This window comes from Coturnix japonica, chromosome 23, assembly GCF_054131305.1.
Source record: "Coturnix japonica strain WE chromosome 23, WE-NBRP24, whole genome shotgun sequence".
Classification (NCBI taxonomy): Eukaryota; Metazoa; Chordata; class Aves; order Galliformes; family Phasianidae; genus Coturnix; species Coturnix japonica.
In genome coordinates, this window is record NC_140685.1 from 4,845,320 (window position 1) to 4,864,012 (window position 18,693).

Consider the following 18,693-nt stretch of genomic DNA (forward strand, 5'->3'; position numbering starts at 1 on the left):
AGAACTATTGAGTATTCGCAGCATGGAGTCCTTCCCCTTGGCTCTGTGGTGTGTCAGGTGTCAGGTGTGCGCTGCTAATGACTTCTATATTGGTTTCGTTTTTGGCACCTAGGTCACTTAAGTAATCTAAACGGGGAAAGATCTAAAAGGGGACATAGGGATGGAAATGTCACTGGGGACGAGGAGTGCTCGACAAAATGGGGACGTGGGGGCATTTCTAGACAGGCTCTGCGCAGGGCAGCCCTATCAACATGGCGACGGGGCCTTTTTAGGCAGGCACAGCTCTGGACGGCCTATAGCAGCGGGGGCCTTTCATGCCAGGCCCTGAGCGGCGCAGCCCGTTGCTGTGGTAACGGGGGGCCTTCTGCTGTGTGTGTCGCACATCATGGCGGCGCCCTTGCTGAGCGCGGCGCTGCGCTGCGCCTGGAGCGGGCGGGCGTTCGGTACCGCGGGTGAGATGGGGCCGGGACCGGGGCCTGCACGGGGCTGTGGGTTGGGGCACATATGGGAAGGGCAAGTCAGGGGGGTGGGGGAGCCTGAGGCCTTGCTGCTCCTGGTAGCTCGTTCCATCCCATAATGAAGCTCTCTGCGTCTCCAGCTGCGCTCTGTAAACGGGCCGCCCCGCTGGGCCCGATGCCGAACGAGGACATTGATGTGAGCAGGCTGGAAGAGCTGGAGAAATACCGCAGTTATACACGGTACTTTAAAATGGCCGAGAAGGAGAGCAGGAAACCGCGGTGGTGGAAAACGTACCGACAGTACAGCGACACACAGCAGGGTACGGAGCGACCGGACGGGAATGTGGGGGAAGAGACGGGTCTATGGGGGTCTGTACTGTGAGAAGGGACAGGTCTGTGAAGGTCGGTACTGTGGGAAGGGATGGTTCTATGAAGGTCGGTACTATGAGAAGGGATGGATCTATGAGGGTTGGTTCTATGGGAAGGGATGGGTCTGAGGGTCAGTACTATGGGAAGGGACGGGACTACGGGGGTCGGTACTGTGGGAAGGGACGGGTCTATGGGGCTCGGTACTATGAGAAGGGTTAGGTCTATGAGGGTCGGTACTGTGGGAAGGGATGGGTCTATGAAGGTCCGTACTGTGGAAATGGACGGGTCTATGAGGGTCGGTACTATGGGAAGGGACGGGACTATGAGGGTCAGTACTATGAGAAGGGACAGATCTATGAGGGTCGGTACTGTGGGAAGGGAGGGATCTATGGGGGTCGGTACTGTGAGAAGGGATGGGACTGTGAAGGTCAGTACTGTGAGAAGGGACGGGTCTATGAGGGTTGGTACTATGAGAAGGGATGGGTCTACGAAGGTCGGTATTATAAGAAGGTATGGGTCTATGAGGGTCAGTACTATGGGAAGGGATGGGTCTATGAGGGTCAGTACTATGGGAAGGGATGGGTCTATGAGGGTCGGTACTATGGGAAGGGACGGGTCTATGAGGGTCCAAGCTGCTGCCTGACGTTGTGGTGGCTTTACTCCATCCCTGCTGTTGTCAGGGTGCCCCCCACCAACACCCAGCCATGGCCTTGGGCACCTCCAGGCATGGAGCGCACACAGCTCTGGGCAGTGCCGTGGCCTCACTGTAAAGCATTTCCTCAACTAAATCTCCCCTTGTATTAGTTTAAAAGCCCTCCCCCTTGTCATTATCAGAGCACTTAAAAAGTCTGACAGCTGTTTCCTAGGAGATGGGATTGGCCAGGACCTTCTAAAAGATAAAATGGAGTAAAGTGGGGGGTTCTTAAAGCACTGACAGTATCCAAGGAAAGACCTGAAAAACAGACTTTTTAGACCACTTGCAGTTTGGTTTGTGTGCCCAGCAGCCCCCAGGGCCAGATCTACAAACTTCTAGAGCTGAGGATGCAGCCAGCTTGGGGAGGAGGGAGCAGAAGTGTGGAGGTGGTGGAATGGAGTAGCTGATGGCTGGAGGTCTGCTTCTCTTTCCCACACTCTCTAGGTCTACTGTAGCTTGTATTTTGGGGGGGGAGCTTTCAGACTTCACACGTGTGATTTTATTACCCTTCACTAAAGAGCCGAAGACTGACATCAGCCTGCCGCGTGATAAGGTGCTACGGGCGGGAGAACACAAGGAAAGAAAAAGAATCCTGAAGCAGAACCACCAGAATGCCGAGATGGAGAGAGCAGCACGGCTCCGGACTGGTGTGTGCCCCCACCAGCCCCCATCCCAGCCATTCCCTCCCCCCAGCAGCTCCTGCAGTGTTTCTCTGTCTCCACAGCACTGATCCCTCTCGATGAGGTCAGGGCAGAATGGGAGAAGACCAGCGGCCCTTACCACAAGCAGCGCCTGGCGGAGCACTATGGGATATTTCGTGACTTGTTCCAGGGGGCCACCTTCACCCCCTGGGTTAGTTTGAGGGTGGGATACAACCAGGAAGATGAGCACGTGGTGCCAGTCTACTACGGGAACATGGTGACTCCATCAGAGGTGTGTGAGGGGCTTTGGGAGCTTCCTCTGTCTGTTCTGGGAGCTTCCTCTTACAGAAGTATTTCCTCTGTGGTTAAAGAGGGATATTTCTTGGTTGTGATAGGGCAGAAGTTTGCAACAGGATCGTTGGCTGTTGGCTGGCTCTTATCCTTCTTGGGGCTCTCTGGATGGAACTGTTGCTGTGTCATGACCATGCCCAGGACAGATTCATGTTCTTTGCATTACAGTTAGACTCAATGGAAGTTGTTGTTCAAGTGGTTGCTGTTGTCTTTTATTTAGGCTTCCAATCCTCCTGAAGTGTCGTATGAGGCAGATAAAGGCTCTCTCTGGACTTTATTGCTCACAAATCCAGGTGAGTTCCTAGAAACATCTTTAACTATGTCGTTTCATTCTGCTTTCGGTTTCCTTTTTCTTTTGGCTGCATCAGATGATCACGTCATCATGTATCACATGATACTTGCTAAGCAGGGACTGTCCCTTAAGCTGCAGGTACAGAAAACAGCTTCAAAGCCTGTATCTGGAAAGGAAACCACAATTCCTTGCTTTTTGTTTTGAGCTTAGTCCTATAACAAATCATTTTTCTGCTATGAATAAGAACACTGGGAGGTTTTGAGCTGTGCCCCCACCCTTGGAGTAGGTTCTGGTCATTCTTATTTGGTGATTGAGGCAAACATTTAGTTGTCACTAAGGCCTGTTTCTCCTTTGTGTGCATTTACAGATGGACATTTAAGAGAGACTGATTCAGAGTACCTCCATTGGCTGGTGTGAGTATTGCACTTTATTGCTACAGGGTTCAGGTTGGGAGTAAGCTTTTGTTAAGACAGTTCCATAGCTTTCCCTGCTTTTCTTGCCATTGGCATCTTTCCCCCCTTGGTTTTGGTCCTGTTGAAGATTCAGTAGCTCCAAATGCTGCTGCTGCTTGGTATTCAAATCACTGAGTATGGTTGTTCTTTCAGTAAAATCAACTTCTTCTACTTGTTGGCATGTCAAACAATGCATAAAGTCAAATCCTAGTTCAGAGTGACCCACAGTTCTGTATGGAACTATTGGTCATAATGGAAGGAAATGAATGGCTGTCTAGTGAAATAAATCTGTGTTCAGGACAAACATCCCAGGCAATGACATCAAGTCGGGTAAGGAGATTTGCCATTACTTGCCCCCCTTCCCTGCCATGGGAACCGGCTACCATCGCTTCATCTTCCTGCTCTTCAAGCAAGATCGCCCCATAGATTTCAGCGAGGATGTCCGGCCGATGCCATGGTAAGTCAGGCTTTCTCTAGGCACTTTTGTGCTTCCTTTGGCTTAGCAGCTGTTGTTTGCTATTGCAACAAGCCCAGTACTGCTGTAGCAGAGTAATTCTGTCCAGTCTGTAGGGGTGTTCTGGGCTGCTTTGAGTTTGTATGTTGCCTGAAGCCACGACCCCAGCCTGGCACTATTGAGTCCTGTTACTGTGAAGCAGGCTATTAGGAGACTGCTTTGCCTTGCCTAGGGAAAAGCTGTGTGCACAGCTGGAGAAGCTGGGAGATGTTCTGTTGGCGACTGCCTTTTGCACTTCTGTGCTATGGGATGACATGGGGAAGCTGTTGCTTAGCCAGGTGCTGTAGGAAAAAAGCTTCACCTGTTCTTGTGCTCGTGTCTTGTTTCCAGCTACAGCCTCAAGATGCGAACCTTTAGCACGTTTGACTTCTACAGAAAGCACGAGGATGACATGACCCCAGCAGGGCTGGCGTTCTTCCAGTGCCAGTGGGACAGCTCTGTTACTTGGATCTTCCACCAGCTGCTCAGTAAGTCATGCACTGTGGGCCCACTTGTGGGCTGGGATGTGCCCCTGTGTGTCGCACACAGCCTCAGTGTGTGAACTGTGGCTATAAGCTCTTTCTTGGTCCTGGCTGTCATAGAGGCACTTGTTTAAAATCTCTTACAGCACAGACCTGGTGCTTATTGAGCTGTCTTCCACCAGACTGACAGCAGTCTGAGGGAACAACCTCCAAAAAGCCGTTTTGAATAAGCTTTTTAAAATAACATCAAGAAGAGCTTCACCAGAGTGTGCTTGAGCAGCCCAGCTCTTGTGTGCACGTGGGGGGAGGGTGGGCTTTAGATCTGAGCAGTCTTGTTAACGTTCTCCATTGTCCCTTTGCAGATATGAGAGAGCCTGTGTTTGAATTCGTGCGGCCGCCCGTTTACCATCCTCCACAGTTAAAATTCCCACGTTACCAGCCCCTGAGATACCTGGACAGATACCGAGACAGCGAGGAGCCCACCTATGGCATTTACTAGGGCCCTGGTGTTTTCCTTTTGCTCTGCTGTCCGTTGCAATGCAGGTCCAGCAGATGGGGCTGCCGGCTTCCCTGCCTTCACCCAGCTGGGCAGTCGGGAGCGTTCAGCGCCTCTAGAGGGAGAGACAACAAAATCTCAGCATCTCGGCTCTGAGTTCCACTTTGCTGGCTCTGCTGGAAGGCATGCGGCTGAGGGCAACAGGCATTCAGTGCTGGCAGCTGTGAGGGAAAAAGGCTGTTTCAGAGCACGTTTGTGGATGAAAACTAATCCACATCCAGGCTGAAATCCCGCTACTGGTTCTGTAGCAGAGCTGATGAGTAGCAGCAGCAAGACAGAGTCCACCAGAGATGCCCTGCCTTGCTTCTCTGGAAGGGTGACTGTTCTCTTTTCACCTGCCCATGAAACAAACAATCCAGGCCAACTTGCATCTCCTTCCCCTTTCTGTGCTGCAGTTCAGGGCTATGCCAGCTTTCATTTCTGTGTTCAGATTAATGAATCAGATTAAATACTCTGAGTGATGTTGGTGATGCTGACCTGTCTTTATTGGGAAGAGCTTGGCGTACCAGCCAGGTGGTACAGAGCTGGGGGAGCTCTGTGGAGAAGCACAGCTCTTCTGGTCTGGATCTCCTTCCCTTCTTTGGCTTTGTAAGGAGGGAGGAGCACAACTACACAGGTGATGAGGACATACAAGGTCAGCATTTGTGAGGCTGTGCTCTCCTAATGGCTGCTGAAGCACATGAACATCAGTCTCCTTCCCCTCACTCCCTACACGGCCTGTGCCAGATGTGGATGGATGGAGCACAGACAGAGCTGGCACTGCTGCAGCCCATGCTTTCTGCTCTGCTTTGCAGCGACCTCAGTGCAATCCCTCACTTTTTTATTCTAAATAACTCCCCAGACACATCCTAAGACCCTCCAGCCTGCAAAGGAGCTTGCATGGAAGTGCCCACCTGCTGCCATTGCTCAGCACCATTATCTGCAGGGTGCTCTGCTGCTGTCCTGAGGGGTGAGCACAAAGCAACAGCATGCAAGGAGGTTGCAGAGCTGTTACAGCTTAACTCCAGTAACGTGTGTGCAGCAATAAGGGGCCTGCAAGGGCAAGCAGATAAGGAGTGCAATGAGAGGTTGGGAGCTTTAACCTCTGTAAGTGAGTGATGTGAAGACAAGGAGAGGGGGTTTGGTGCAGGGCAGTGCAGCCCCTCTAGGCTGCAGGCTCCAGCTGAGTTTTTTTGTTGTGTTTTCTTTGTGTTGTGTTGAGTTTTGTGTTGTGTTTCAATGCTCAGCCCTGCTGATGTGCACTGAAAACAGGCAAGGAGCAGGCTGGGAATGCCCACCTTGCTCTGCAAGCAGCGGCGCCTGAGCACATGAGAGCAGCATGAGCTGCATAATAAGGGAAGATGTGAGGCTGGGCTGGCTGGGTTGTAGCCTTTATCACTGCAGAAAGGAGGACAAGCAGCTGCTCTGACGGATGCTCTCTCAAAGAGCAACGATTGACAAATGAAAGAGTGAAATCGAATTGCACAGAACAGTGCAATTCCATCATTCCACAGTGCAAAATCCATCCAGTGCGTGGATACAAATGGCATGCCTTGCTCTGCGCCCTGTTAGCCCCTTGCATGGTGCTGTCAGTGCAGCATTTCCTGCACCCTGCAGTGCTGTGTCTGGGCAGCAGCTGCACCCACTGGGTGTCACTTTAAGGGTACTGCTGGCCCAGAGCCCTGACCCGCCCCTATGCTCAGCGTCACACATCTCTTCCTGCTCTGCAGGCTGCTTCCAACCCTCCTGCTCCTTTCCCCATCCCCAGCCCAGCATGGCCTCCCCCACCTCGGAGAAGCTGGAGGACAAACTGCTGTGCTCCATCTGCCTGGAGCTCTTTGTGGTGCCCATCACTTTACCCTGCGGGCACAACTTCTGTGAGCACTGCATCGACAACCACAGGAACAAACAGGAGCAGGCGGCCAACGGGCCCAAGAGGGGCTACACGTGCCCTACGTGCCGCTACAGCTGCGAGCAGCACCTGGAGCTGAAGAAGAACGTGACGCTGAGCGACGTGGTGGAGCTGGCACGGACGGGCAGGGTGCAGGCAGGGGGCTGCGAGGTGGCCCATGTTGGGCTGTGCTCGTTGCATGGCCGCCCGCTGGAGCTGTACTGTGAGGATGAGCAGCGCTGCATCTGCTGCGTGTGCATCGTGCGGAGGTGCCAGCAGCACCGCACGGCTCTGTTTGAAGACGTGCGCTCCAGGAAGCAGGTGGGGAAGAGATGGGGGGGTTGTGTGCTGAGCTGTGTGGCTGTCAGGCATGGAGGGCACCCCAAAAGGCAGAACAAGGGGAGCCTCGTTGTGTCACATTTGTGATCCCTTTGGTTTAGAGGAAAGGGGTGTAAAGGCACGAAGCAGCAAAGGGATGCAGCCTCCCCTGCTCCTAACATGGTCCTTGGGGGCAAGGGGCTGCAGTATGGGCTGCCTCCCTCCGCAGGCTCAGCTGGAAAGGTCCCTGGAAGAAGCCCAGAGAGAAGCAGAGAGGATGGAGCAGGCGCTGCGGGAGCTGGAGGAGCGGGCACAGAGCATCGAGGTGAGGCCACAGCCACCCCACGGCTGGGCTGGATAGGAGCACTCCACACCTCACAGCCTTCCATCCCTGCAGGACTCTTCTGAGAGGCTCCAAGCTGTGATCCTGAGCAAATTTACCCACCTGGAGGAAGCGCTGGCCAAGTTCCGGGAGCAGATGGTAGCCAAGGTGAAGCAGGAGGAGTCAGTGGCTATGGGACATATAGAAAAGGACCGGAATGCATTGAAGGATCATCTGGAGGCTCTTGGGCAGCACCGGGACCAGGCACAGCACCTGTTGGACTGCACTGACCATCAGACCTTCCTCAAGGTACCATTGGTACACCCCAAATCCCATCCATAAGGATGGAGAATGGGCATTTTGGGGCTGCCTATGCAGGTTTGGGGGCTGTCACATCTCCCCTGATATCTGTGTGTCCATCTGCAGGAGTTCCTGCAGCTCCCAACCCTGCAGAGCATGGAGGTGCCACCGCTGGTGGAGTTCAACGTGGCTGTTGTGATGGAACCCATGAGCGAGATCCTCACTGCTACCTCCAGGCTGCTGCTGGAGGAGCTGCCTGCCTCGCTGAGCCCCAGTGCCCCTGAAGCACCTGACCCCATTGCCCCAGGTGAGCTGCAGGCTGCCCTAAATGCCTCCACCTCACCTTGGCCATTGAGACTGTGCTGGGACACACGGGGATGGGGGCAGGTATCTGGGTACAGGAGGGGCTGGGTGGTTCCTGCATGTCCCCTCCTTGCTACTCACTCCCAAATGTGAACCCAATGTGGTTCCCTTCTCCTCTGCCCTCAGCAGCTGGGTGACATCACCCTCCATGCCTGTCCCTGTCACCCACAGACCCGGTGCAGCCCGAGGAGACACCAATGAAGGTGGTGTCCACCCCTGTCCCCAAGTGCCGGCTGCGTGCTGAGCTGCTGAAGGGTGAGGAGCAGGAGGGGGGGATGCTGCAGGGCTGGGGCAGCGCTATGGGGCTGGGGAGGGGCTCCTTAGTAGGGGGCAGCAGCACAAGGGATGGCTTTCCCACAGTGCCTGCTATGGGGTCAGCCCCTGCTGATCTCACCCCATTCCCACCCTTCCTGATGCCCCAGATTTGGATGCAGCACTGTCCCAGTGCCAGCACCCAGAGGGATGTGCAGGGCTGATCCAGAGCCCACCCCACACTCAGCCCTTGGTGCCCCTTCCCTTTTCCTTTAGGGACCGTTTCCTAAATGCTTCCTTTCCCATCTCCTCCCTGCTGAAAAAAAAACAACCCAAATACTTGTAATATTTAGGGTGCTTTGGTCAGGTTGCTTTTCCCAGCAAGGCAATCAGTGCATACAGGACCTATAAGGGTTTCTTCCACTGAGACACATGAGCTGTTCTCAGTGTTATTAATAGAAAAAACAACAACATTTATTAGCAGCAGCCAGGAGCCCAGAATAGCCAATGGGACCAGGTCAGTAAATCCCACAACCCCATATCTCCTCCTCAAACCCATCTGTTTAGGGGGAAGGGGGGTTCTGGTGGGGGCTGCCATGAACTTTGGGTTGTGCTGAAGCATCCCCATGTCATTGCTGTCCCCAGATCACCGAAACCTCACCTTCGATCCCGACACGGCCAACAAATACCTGGAGCTGTCGTGTGCTCAGCGCAGAGCCAAGCACGGCCCCAGCACCGCTGCAGGTTGGCAGGAGCGCAGCCATCGCTTCGAGCCCTGGCAGGTGCTGTGTGTGCAGAGCTACGGGCAGGGCCGCCATTACTGGGAGGTGACCATCTCCAGCCATTCTGTGGTGCTGGGGGTGACTTACGGTGGGCTCTCCCGGCACAAAGTGAAGGGCTGCAAGTTCAACATTGGGCTGGATGGCGGCTCGTGGGGGCTGCAGGTGAGGGAGGACAGCTACGTCGCCCGGCACAAGGGGCAGGAGGAGAAAATCCAGCTGCGGCCATACACCGAGCTGGGGGTCTGCCTGGATTATGAGTGTGGGCTGCTCTCCTTCTACGGCCTCGGGGAGGAGGTGCAGCTCATCCATTCCTTCCACACCGTCTTCATGGAGCCGCTGTTCCCCGTGTTCTGGCTGTGTGAGGGCCGCACCATCACTTTGTGCCACAGGGACTGTGAGGGCAATGATGGAGAGCTGGGGCTGTGACATGTTGGGTAGGGAATAAGGCACACAGGTAATGGTGATGCTCTTGCAGCAGGGATGGAGACCCCAACCACTGTCCATAGGGACTTATGGGGGCTGCGCTCCCATGCAGATGGGATGTGGAGATGGGATTCCCTTTTGCCTTTTGACCTGGAGGAAAATGAGGCTTGAAGAGCCCATGGGAAGGTGTGGGGGCTGCAGGCAGGTCCTGTGCTCCCAGCCATCCCCACCCCCTCACACTGCTTTGGAGGTGGCAGAGCTGCCTTTTGGGGTGCCACGTTTCTCACTGGAAGAAGCTGTTTACCCCAATAAAGTTCTGATTTCCTGCTGGTGTGACCTCAGTGCAGGTGGGGCTGAGCTGGGTGCCCCTGTTCCTGCATGTCCAGCAGCAGAAATAGTCAGGGCTCTGTTTACAGCAGCACAGAGAAAAGGGAAACGTGGTTTCCTATGTCTCTGCCCCAAGATTGATCTGACCCAGAATAAAACCTCAAAGCTTTGAAGCTTCTCATCCCTGGGGATGCTGGTAAGTGGGTGAAATTGGCCACTGGGCTCAAAGGTGCAGGAGTTGTGCAGGGGAGAGAATCAGTTCCGCTTGTTCCCTTTGGGGAAAATAAGGTTTAGAAGGAGAAAGCTCATTTTTGGAGGATGGATGAATCCATCCCAAGGATGGATGGGGTGGATGGACGGGGCGCTTTTGGTCCATGGGCACAGTGACACAGACACGGGGCACCCACTCGCAAGGGGAGGGCGCAGACCCCTCCTCACGGCTCCCGGATCCCCGTGGGGGGGGCAGGAGGCCCCGATCCCCCCACCCCGAGGCGGCAGAGGGCGGAGCGGGCGGGCGGAGCGCGGTGTCCGACCGCCCCATAGCGCCGGTGGGGCCGCTGGGTCGGGTCGCATAGGGATGGAGGGTGCGCCCGGGAGAGCGCAGCCGGTGCCTTCCGCCGCCACCGCCGCGGCTCTGCGGTTGGCGTTGGCCGTGCCGGGTTTGCCCGACGGTCCTTTCGGTTGTCCCATCTGCTTGGATCTGCTGAAGGACCCGGTGACGGTGCCGTGCGGCCATAACTTCTGCCAGGGCTGTCTGGGGAAGCTCCGAGGGAGGACGGGCCCCCCCGACGGGGCGGCGGGCGGGGCGGCACGCTGCCCGCTGTGCCAGGAGCCCTTCCCGGCGGCTCTGAGGCTCAGCAAGAACCGCGCCCTGTGCGAGGTGCTGCCGCTGCTGGGGGCCGCAGGGGCCGGGACGTCCCCCGACGGATCGCGGACCCCCCCGGCCATCGCATCCCCTCAGCCCGGGCCCGGATCCCCCCCCGGTAGCGCCGGGTTCAGCACAGCGGGACCCCCCGGAGCCGCGTCCTCACCCGCCGAGATGGCGCCGGGGGCAGAAGAGGAGCCGGAGGGAGAAGCGGAGTTGGAGGAGGGGGCTTCGGGGGTGCTGTGCGATGTGTGCCCCGAGGGGAGCCGGGCGGCGGCTGCCCGCTCGTGCCTGGTGTGCCTGGCGTCCTTCTGCGGTGCCCACCTGGAGCCCCACCGGCGCTCCCCGGCGTTCCGCTCTCATCGCCTCGTAGCCCCGTTACGGCGCTTGGAAGAAGGGCTGTGCCCGCGGCACCTGCAGCCCCTCGACGGCTTCTGCAGGGCCGAGCAGACCTGCGTGTGCGCCCGCTGCCGAACCCACGAGCACCGCGGCCACGACGTGGTGACCCTCGAGAAGGAGCGGGAGCTCAAGGAGGTGCGTGGGGGGGCAAAGGGTGGGCGGCAGGGAGGGTCGAGGGGTGTAATAGTGGTTCTGAGTGGGAACCTTGATGCTGTGGAGGAGCTCAGCCTGGCACAGGAGTTGCACGGTGCCCTATGCGTGCGGTGGGGAAGGGGAATAGGGAGGATGGACCAACCTTGCGGTCCCTATAGGTTTGGGGCTGGGGGTGAGAGCACCTGGGCCCCCCCACACCGAGGAGCTGCACCATGGTGCCTGTATGTCAGGGAATAAAGCAGGGTGCTGTGTTATGGGGGTGAGGGCTGCCTGCATCTCCCCATGTGGGTGATTGAGATGCCCTGGATGGGGTGGGCGCTGCATCCCACCCTCACATGGGACCCCAGCAGGTGGGCTGCTTGCATGGGGCACTGCAGCAGTGGGACCCCACAGCCCATCGCTGGGGCACTACAGTCAGTCCTGCCCTGTCTGTGGGTTTAGGGCTGCAGCCATCAAGGGACCCCCAGCTCCCCCCACAGGGTGCCTGCCTTCCCCGTCTGGTTCCCACAGCTCCATCAAGGCAGTTTTTCTCCTCTCCCTGGCTGGCTGCCCGCCCGCCTCTCCCGCTCCATGAGCCCTTTGTGTTGCTCCTTTTGGCAGCAGGGATTTTTTCCGTCACTCCCATTCCCAGATGTGGCTGAGTCACCTCCCAACTTCTCACCCACGAAACCTCCCTGTGGTTCCGAGTGCGGGGAGATGGAGCTGCCAGGTTGGCAGCGTGGGGGCATCCCTGTCTCAGTGTGGGGCCATCGGGGACCTCAGTGATGACCCCCTTCCCTGGGTACCATGCAGACACCCAGCAGCAGCCCCAGGTTGGCTGCTTCTCCTTCGTGGGCTCTTGGGGATATGGGGAAACCCTTCTATTAGTCATAGGACCCTTGAAATAGAAAGCTATTTCCTCAACAGGCACTGCTGAGTGTCGCTGCTGTCTGCGGGGTGGGAAGGAGGGACTGGAAAAGCTCCTCTCCCACCTCCCCAGGCTGAGCACTGGAGGAAGTCGGCCCAGTAACACACGTGATGCTCCCAAAAGGCTCCCAAGGGGCCTGTCCCCATGGTGGGCAGTAGGCTGGGGCTAACAATAACCATCAGGAAGCGCTGTGCTTCCTTTGCAGCACCTCATGCTCCTGAGCAGTTTCGCTTTGCTCTTACAATGTCCCAGGGATGCAGTGCTGAGTTCCTGCACTGGTCCCAATTAGCTTTTTCCAGCCTTGAGCACCTTGCTGAGCATGCAGAGGAAGGGATGTTTGGATATAGAGGGTTGCACAGGGAGGAAATAGGGAAAGTAACTGGTCATTCCTATATACCCAATAACAAAACCATGGTTTGGGGGAGGAGGGGGCTGCAGCTGGTCTGGGTTTATTGTCGTGCTCTGCTTCCTATGGATATGGAGCTCAGTGCTTGTCCTTTGTGTCTGCAGGCTCAGCAAGCCAAATTCCTCAGCAGCGTGGACAACGAGCTGGAAGAGCTGGCTGTCACCATCGCACAGACCAGGAAGATGGTGGAGCTCATTAAGGTGCCTTAAGGGATGGACCCGCTCCATTAATGGGGCACTGCCGGGAGCTGGGAGGGTCCTGGGTGCCCCTCCTTTGCTTCCAGTGATGCTGACCCCTCTGTCCTCGCACTCAGGGTGTAGCCAGTAAGGAGAAGGATCGGGTGGAGAAGCTCTTTGCAGAAGCCTCGGAGCTGCTGGCCACCTTCCAGAAGGAGGTGGCTGCTTACATTGAGGACAGCGAGCGCTCCATGCTGGGGGAGGCTGAGGCTGATCTCCGCTGGAAGGAGGAGAGGCGAGCCAAGCTGGCCCAGGGCAAGCAGAACCTGGAGAACGTCCCCAGCACCGACACCATCTACTTCCTTCAGGTGCGTGGTGGGCACGGAGGTGAGGAGGAGGAGCAGGTGCTGTCTGCTGGGTTTGGTCCCCTGTCACATAGAGCTGAAGGTTGTGAGGCTGTGGGGTCCCCCACCTGTTTGCAGCATCCTCTCCTTGCTGCTGGGCTGGGCTGGGCTGCCATAGCTTTGTCCTCCATCACCCACACCTCACTGCAGCCCAGGCTCGGTACCTAGCCTTGGGGATGGGGTGCCCCGCTGCCCCTTGCAGTATTCCTCGATGTTTTGCACAGGAGATGCTGCTCTTCAGATGGGCATGGCCTGAGCCTGGGTTTGAAAGAGAGCGAGGAGAAGGAGCCAAGGACACGTGGCCGCCCTCCTCCCTTCTGCAAGGCTGCTTTGGGGCCAAGTCCTGCAGGCTGCCAGTTCCCAAATCCTCCGGGGCCGGGTGGGGTTGCGGAACAAGAGGCAGCTTCGGCTTGTTTGAAACCTCCTGAAACTCTGTCTTTTTGGCTCAGGAGTTTCAAGCCTTAAAAATAGCCATGGAAGACAACCTCTCTCCGGCTCCGAGCTTCCAGAAAGAGCTCAACTTCACCAAGTGCTCCCAAGCCGTCTGTGCCGTCAAGGATGCTCTGTCAGCTGCCCGCAAAAGCCAGTGGGACTGTTTGCAGGGGAAAGGAGTGGATGGGATGAGCTTCCCGAAGGCAGAGGAAGGTCTGTGCCCACCTGGCCCCATGCCCATGTGGGGAGCCCAAGGGTGCATCCTCCTGTCGGGGTTGGGAAGATGCCTGTGGGCTCTGGGGCTCCTGGAAGCGCTGGCCCATCTCCCAGGCATGGTTGCACAACCACTGTCTGGGCTAACGCCTCCTCCTTGAGGTTTTATGAAGTTTTCCACGGAGACCAAAGGCTTGAGAGGCAACAAACAGCCTGAGAGCTAGGCACGGCCCTGTGGGAGGGGGCAAGGGGCCAAAGAGCTGTGAAAGGGGACTGTTCCTTCCCAGGACAGGCAGCTCCCTTCACTGGGCAGGTTGTGGGCTCCCTGAGCTGCAGGGTTAGAAACCACAGCGGCTGGAGGGCTGGGATGCTCCCTTCTGTGCTCTCACTTAGGCTGAGCTTCCTCCTGTCCCTCAGTTTTCTGGATACCAATGGGGGGCTGCAGGGATGATGCTTCAGGAGTGATGGCAGCAGTTTTGCTGTGACAAACCCTTTCTGTCTCTGTTTCTTTTCCCCAGCAATGACCAAGTCTTCGTTTCCAGACAAGTCAAACAATCCCGCCTGCCTGGAGAGCCGCGAGTACTTCCTGAAATGTAAGTGATGGGGTTTTGCTTTGACAGTTGTTGCTATGGTCCATCCTCCATCCCACAGGCCCTGGCCCCATTGCTATGTGCCAGAGGAAATATTGCTCAGCTAACGAGGAAGTCTCCTCGCTTTCCTGACAACGACCATAATCTATTTAGGTGATATTTTTTTTCCCCAGCCTGTGGTTCTGCCAGAGCAGCTGCCACAGGGCTGTGAGCACACAGTATAAATAATGCTGTTCTCCTTCCAGAGAATTGAATCCTGTGTTAAATTAGATCAGGGTTGGTGCATCTGCTTTGGGCCAGACGCTGGTCAGCATCAACTGTGTGATGCAGAGGGGGAATCTAGGGGCTGTGCAGGGAGTGCTGCGGTGGTAAGGAAGGGGAGGAGAAAAGGAAGGTCTAAAATGAGGCAGGAGATGGGAGAGAGGCCATTCTGTGATTCTGCAGCTCTATGATTTAAAAGGAGGAGGACAGGGCGATGGTTTAAGGATGCTGCAGGAACAGAGTCAGAAAAAGACCATGGGAATTACGAGTGCTGGAGCAGGGTGGGCTGGGGGGAATTTCCTCTCTCCTCATCCTCCTGTCTTCTCCTCACCCCATACAGTTGCCTTCATCATCGACCTGGACAGCGATACGGCCGACAAGTTCATCCAGCTCTTTGGCACCAAGGGAGCCAAGCGGGTGCTCTGCCCCATCCCCTACCCAGAGAGCCCGACCCGTTTCATCAACTGCGAGCAAGTGCTGGGTGTGAACCTCATGAACCGGGGCAACTACTACTGGGAGGTGGAGCTCATCGATGGCTGGGTCAGCATCGGCGTCATTGCCGAGGTCTTCAATCCACAGGACTCCTATGACCACAGCCGCCTGGGCCGCAACACGTGGTCCTGCTGCCTGCAATGGAACGGGCAGAATTATGCTGCCTGGTTCGGTGGCTTAGAGTCTGTCATCCAGCAGCCATTTTTCCACACGATCGGGGTCTTCTTGGAGTATTCGGAGAAGGCTTTGACCTTCTATGGAGTCAAGGACTCCAAAATGACGTGCCTGAAGCAGCTCAAGGCTGGCTCCTTTGGGAAGGCCCAGTCGGACCCTTTCCAACATAAGATCAACCAGCAGTTTGCAGCTCTGTTCTCCTTCAAGCTGAAACCAGCCTTCTTCCTGGAGAGCGTGGATGCCCACCTGCAGATCGGGCCGCTGAAGAAGGATTGTGTTTCAGTGCTGAAGCGCAGGTAAGTGCCCATGGAGAAGAGCCCAGAGGAGCCATTCATCATGGCTTCCCTCCGTACATCGGGGCAGCCCCACTTGGCAAAGCACCTTCCAGAACTGCAGCATGGAATCATCTGGGTTGGAAGAGACCTTCAAGACCACCAAGCATCATCCTGACTGACTGCCAACTGGAGTCCCACTGCCGACCCACGTCCCAGCACCGACCCACATCCAAAAGCCTCTCGATGCCCATCAGTGCCGCCAACAAGGAGTGAGGATCTCTGCATCCCTCGTGTTTGGCACGCTGTGGAAAAGCCGTGGTCCTTTCTAGGTGTGCTGGAGCCCTGGGCTGTTCTACACCACGTCCAAACATCGCTGATGGGAGAAGGAAGGGACTTGCTGGGAAACTCCCAATTCTTCAAGCACACAGGGTACATCTGAGCTGTAAATGCACCCTATAGCTTAGAGGAGCCTTTCAAACAACCAAGAGCTGCTACGAGTACAGCCTGGAGTAAACAGTGTTTCTTAGGCACATTGATAAAAGCCAATACTTAAATCCCTTAAGACACCAGGAACAAGTAACAATTAACAACAACTGCTCTCAAGCCAGCGTTCCATCTGGGAAAGGTGGAGGCTTCAGGCACGGTGCCCATTCATGTGTCCTAAAGGAGCTTTGCCAGCACTGCCCCAATGATGCTGCAAAGGCAGCACAGTGCAGCTCCTGTCTCAGTCCTCCCTGCCTTCCTCTGGGTTTATTTTTCCTGGGCTTAGTTTGCTACCTACCTCCTGAAGCTCACTTGACAGAATAGTAATGCTGGGTAATAAAAAGAAAAAGAATATATGGGGCCGGATTCTTTGCTGGCATGAATGAGTCAGTGGTGACGCACCAACGGTCAGCGGGGCTGGAAAAATGGCCCGTTGAGCTAAATATACAAAATATATGTGTATGTATTCCCCAGGAGGGTAAGCTGGAAGTCACAGTGATATATTCAAAGGGAGCCAAGGGGGAAAAAAAAGTGAATGTGAAAAACAGGCAGGCGTAAAGCCAGGAGGTTTAGAGTTAAAGCCACGTTTACATAAACACCGTGGCTCCAATAGCTCCTGTTGCTGGTGAGTGGGTGTTCTTTGCACACGGAGGTGCTGGTCCCCAGCAAACAGCCACTGCTTTCAGCCCTTAAATGGGGCTGAAGGATCTGAATGCAGCAATCCAACCGCAAGGCAGGAGTGTTAGTTAGCACACATCCACTGCAATGTGCCTGAAGCCATCCCTGCTCCTCCTGATGTGCTGGGAAAGGGGAGCAGGACTTGCAGTGCTGCATCTCTGGATGGACTCACTGTAGCCAGCAGGACTGCTGCCCAGATGGGAATTCACTCCCTGTGTCCTGAGCTCCTACCTCGGAAATGCTTTGCTTCACTCAGCCTCCTGCAAAATGCCCTCCAGTAGCAGTGATGCAGTGCATGCATCAGGGGTGCTTGGTTAGCAGCTGAGTGCTCGGTGTCAGCAGTGCCTTGCTGGATAAGAAGGCTGGAGACGTGCAGCAGCGATGTGCTGGGAGGAAGAGGAAGGAAGGAAGGAGCCCCAAATGTCATGTATCCAGGCGTAGTCCCTACCTTTTGCTGCGAGGAGTATTGCCAGAGTAAATAGAGTGGATCTGGTCCTTTGCCCCGTTTTGTTTGGCCGTGGGTGGATGGATGGCTCCTGTGGGGAGCTGTGGGCTCCAGCCACGATCCCTCCCTTCCCCTCATTGCCCAAACCAAGGCTGAGAAACTCCTTGAAACTTTCAGCTGCTTCATTGGGATCCGGTGCTTTTCCACCTACAGCCCCAGGGGAGCAGCTGCCCACAGTGAGAGCATTGCTCCTGCCCCATAGCTGGGTGCTGATGTTCGGCTCACAGAGGGGTCCGGAGGGCTCCTATAATGCTCCCTCCCTGCTGCTTCACATCCAGGCTGGAAGTGCTAGAAATCCTGTTGGTTTAGGGCATAAAGCTCATTCTAATTGATGCAAGATGCCTCTCCCAGGTGTTAGATCAGACTGCGTTACCAATTATTTGGGGTTTAAACTGGAATGATTAGGAGACGTGCATTATACCAGCCCTGGATCTCTGATGTTTGTTTGCTGTGAGCACCACGTGTGGTGAGTTCAGATAAGCAGCACTTTGCAATTTAAACAGCCTTTCCCTGCTCCTTTGAGTTGTGTTTTTTGCTGTCACACAGTGTTCCTCTCTTTAATTAGACGTTTAAAATACGCAGTTACTATCGAACCTCTTACAGTGTGTGGAGACACCATAACAGAATAAAATGATGGCGATAGAGGCTCTGATCCACCATTAAACATTACCACTGCAGTTGTCCTGTTATCTATTCTCTGCTTGTTTTCTTTCCGTGTCCTGTGCATCCAGCAGGGAGTAACAGAGGTTTTCTTTTCCAAGTGTGTCTGCAGGGTTTGTGCCAATCACCCATTTATTTCCCTATTGCTCGATTACAAAAGAAACGGAAGAATCCTGGAATCCAACAACAATATTGACAGCGCTGGGGAGGTTCCAAGCAATGAATTGTTTCAGTTCTTTCTGTCTCCCTTCGACTTCTGTCCTTGGCTTGGAAATAACAAAGTTGAAGAGATGAGATGTTTTTTTCCCTCGATGATTTAATCTGTATACATGAAGTTCTGGAGCTTCCCATGCACGCCAGCACTTCCTGACATGAAGGCTGAGTTTCTTAATACCAAACGTCAGCCAGAGCTATGAGAAGAGCATTACTGGGGGCACTGTTAGCTCAGGGAGCATTGGGGGAAGCTGTGTGGATGTGTGCTACTGACTTTAATAGGAGAGGAATTGGGGCTGTTGGTTATGAGCATTTCTTAAAAGGGAAACTTGCAGCTTATTGAAAAAGCGGATACAAAAGGCACAAAGCTGTGCTTTTCTTGCCAAGAACTGTACGCTTTATGTCTCTGAGTTGATTTCAGTCTGGTTTCCATTATGGAGCTTTCAGTTTCCTCGCTGCCCCTGGGGATTTGCAGGCACTGGAGGAGGGGCTGGGCTGCAAACCCTGCAGGGAAAGCTCAAATCCATACAAAAAAAAAGGTGTAATTTAGCCTCATATCACCTCTTAAAACATATTCACACATTATGCTGAGGGTTGATACGAGGAGTCCTTCAAAACATGTCATTCTGCAGCGGTTTTAATGCAGTTATGCAGGTGTTATG

At 55.2% G+C, this 18,693-nt stretch overlaps 3 protein-coding genes across 5 annotated transcripts; all 3 read left to right on the top strand.

Annotated features, from left to right (window-relative positions):
- The first annotated feature begins 378 nt into the window (after positions 1–378).
- Positions 379–5,250, top strand: MRPL38 (mitochondrial ribosomal protein L38). The gene is made up of 9 exons (XM_015879606.3): positions 379–452; positions 599–778; positions 2,040–2,168; positions 2,246–2,454; positions 2,734–2,806; positions 3,173–3,218; positions 3,556–3,714; positions 4,102–4,238; positions 4,595–5,250. The coding sequence occupies exons 1-9, from the start codon at positions 386–388 to the stop codon at positions 4,729–4,731; spliced, it is 1,137 nt and encodes a 378-aa protein (XP_015735092.2). The 5' UTR covers positions 379–385; the 3' UTR covers positions 4,732–5,250.
- A 939-nt stretch (positions 5,251–6,189) lies between these two features.
- TRIM65 (tripartite motif containing 65) lies at positions 6,190–9,918 on the top strand. 3 transcript variants are annotated; one of them, XR_014936803.1, is made up of 6 exons: positions 6,190–6,979; positions 7,206–7,301; positions 7,374–7,607; positions 7,725–7,905; positions 8,091–8,216; positions 8,859–9,747. XR_014936803.1 is itself a non-coding variant. In XM_015879603.3 (6 exons), exons 1-6 carry the CDS (start codon positions 6,311–6,313, stop codon positions 9,419–9,421), a joined length of 1,827 nt encoding a protein of 608 aa, XP_015735089.2. In that variant the 5' UTR covers positions 6,195–6,310; the 3' UTR covers positions 9,422–9,918. The 3 variants fall into 3 exon arrangements, 2 of the variants coding, with proteins under 2 accessions (XP_015735090.2, XP_015735089.2); XM_015879603.3 differs by having other exon boundaries at positions 6,195–6,979; positions 8,133–8,216; positions 8,859–9,918; XM_015879604.3 differs by lacking the exon at positions 8,091–8,216 and having other exon boundaries at positions 6,192–6,979; positions 8,859–9,918.
- Positions 9,919–9,986: 68 nt separating this feature from the next.
- TRIM47 (tripartite motif containing 47) lies at positions 9,987–17,847 on the top strand. Its single transcript, XM_015879583.3, has 6 exons — positions 9,987–11,144; positions 12,580–12,675; positions 12,789–13,019; positions 13,505–13,700; positions 14,219–14,293; positions 14,892–17,847. The coding sequence occupies exons 1-6, from the start codon at positions 10,068–10,070 to the stop codon at positions 15,515–15,517; spliced, it is 2,301 nt and encodes a 766-aa protein (XP_015735069.2). The 5' UTR covers positions 9,987–10,067; the 3' UTR covers positions 15,518–17,847.
- Positions 17,848–18,693: the final 846 nt, after the last annotated feature.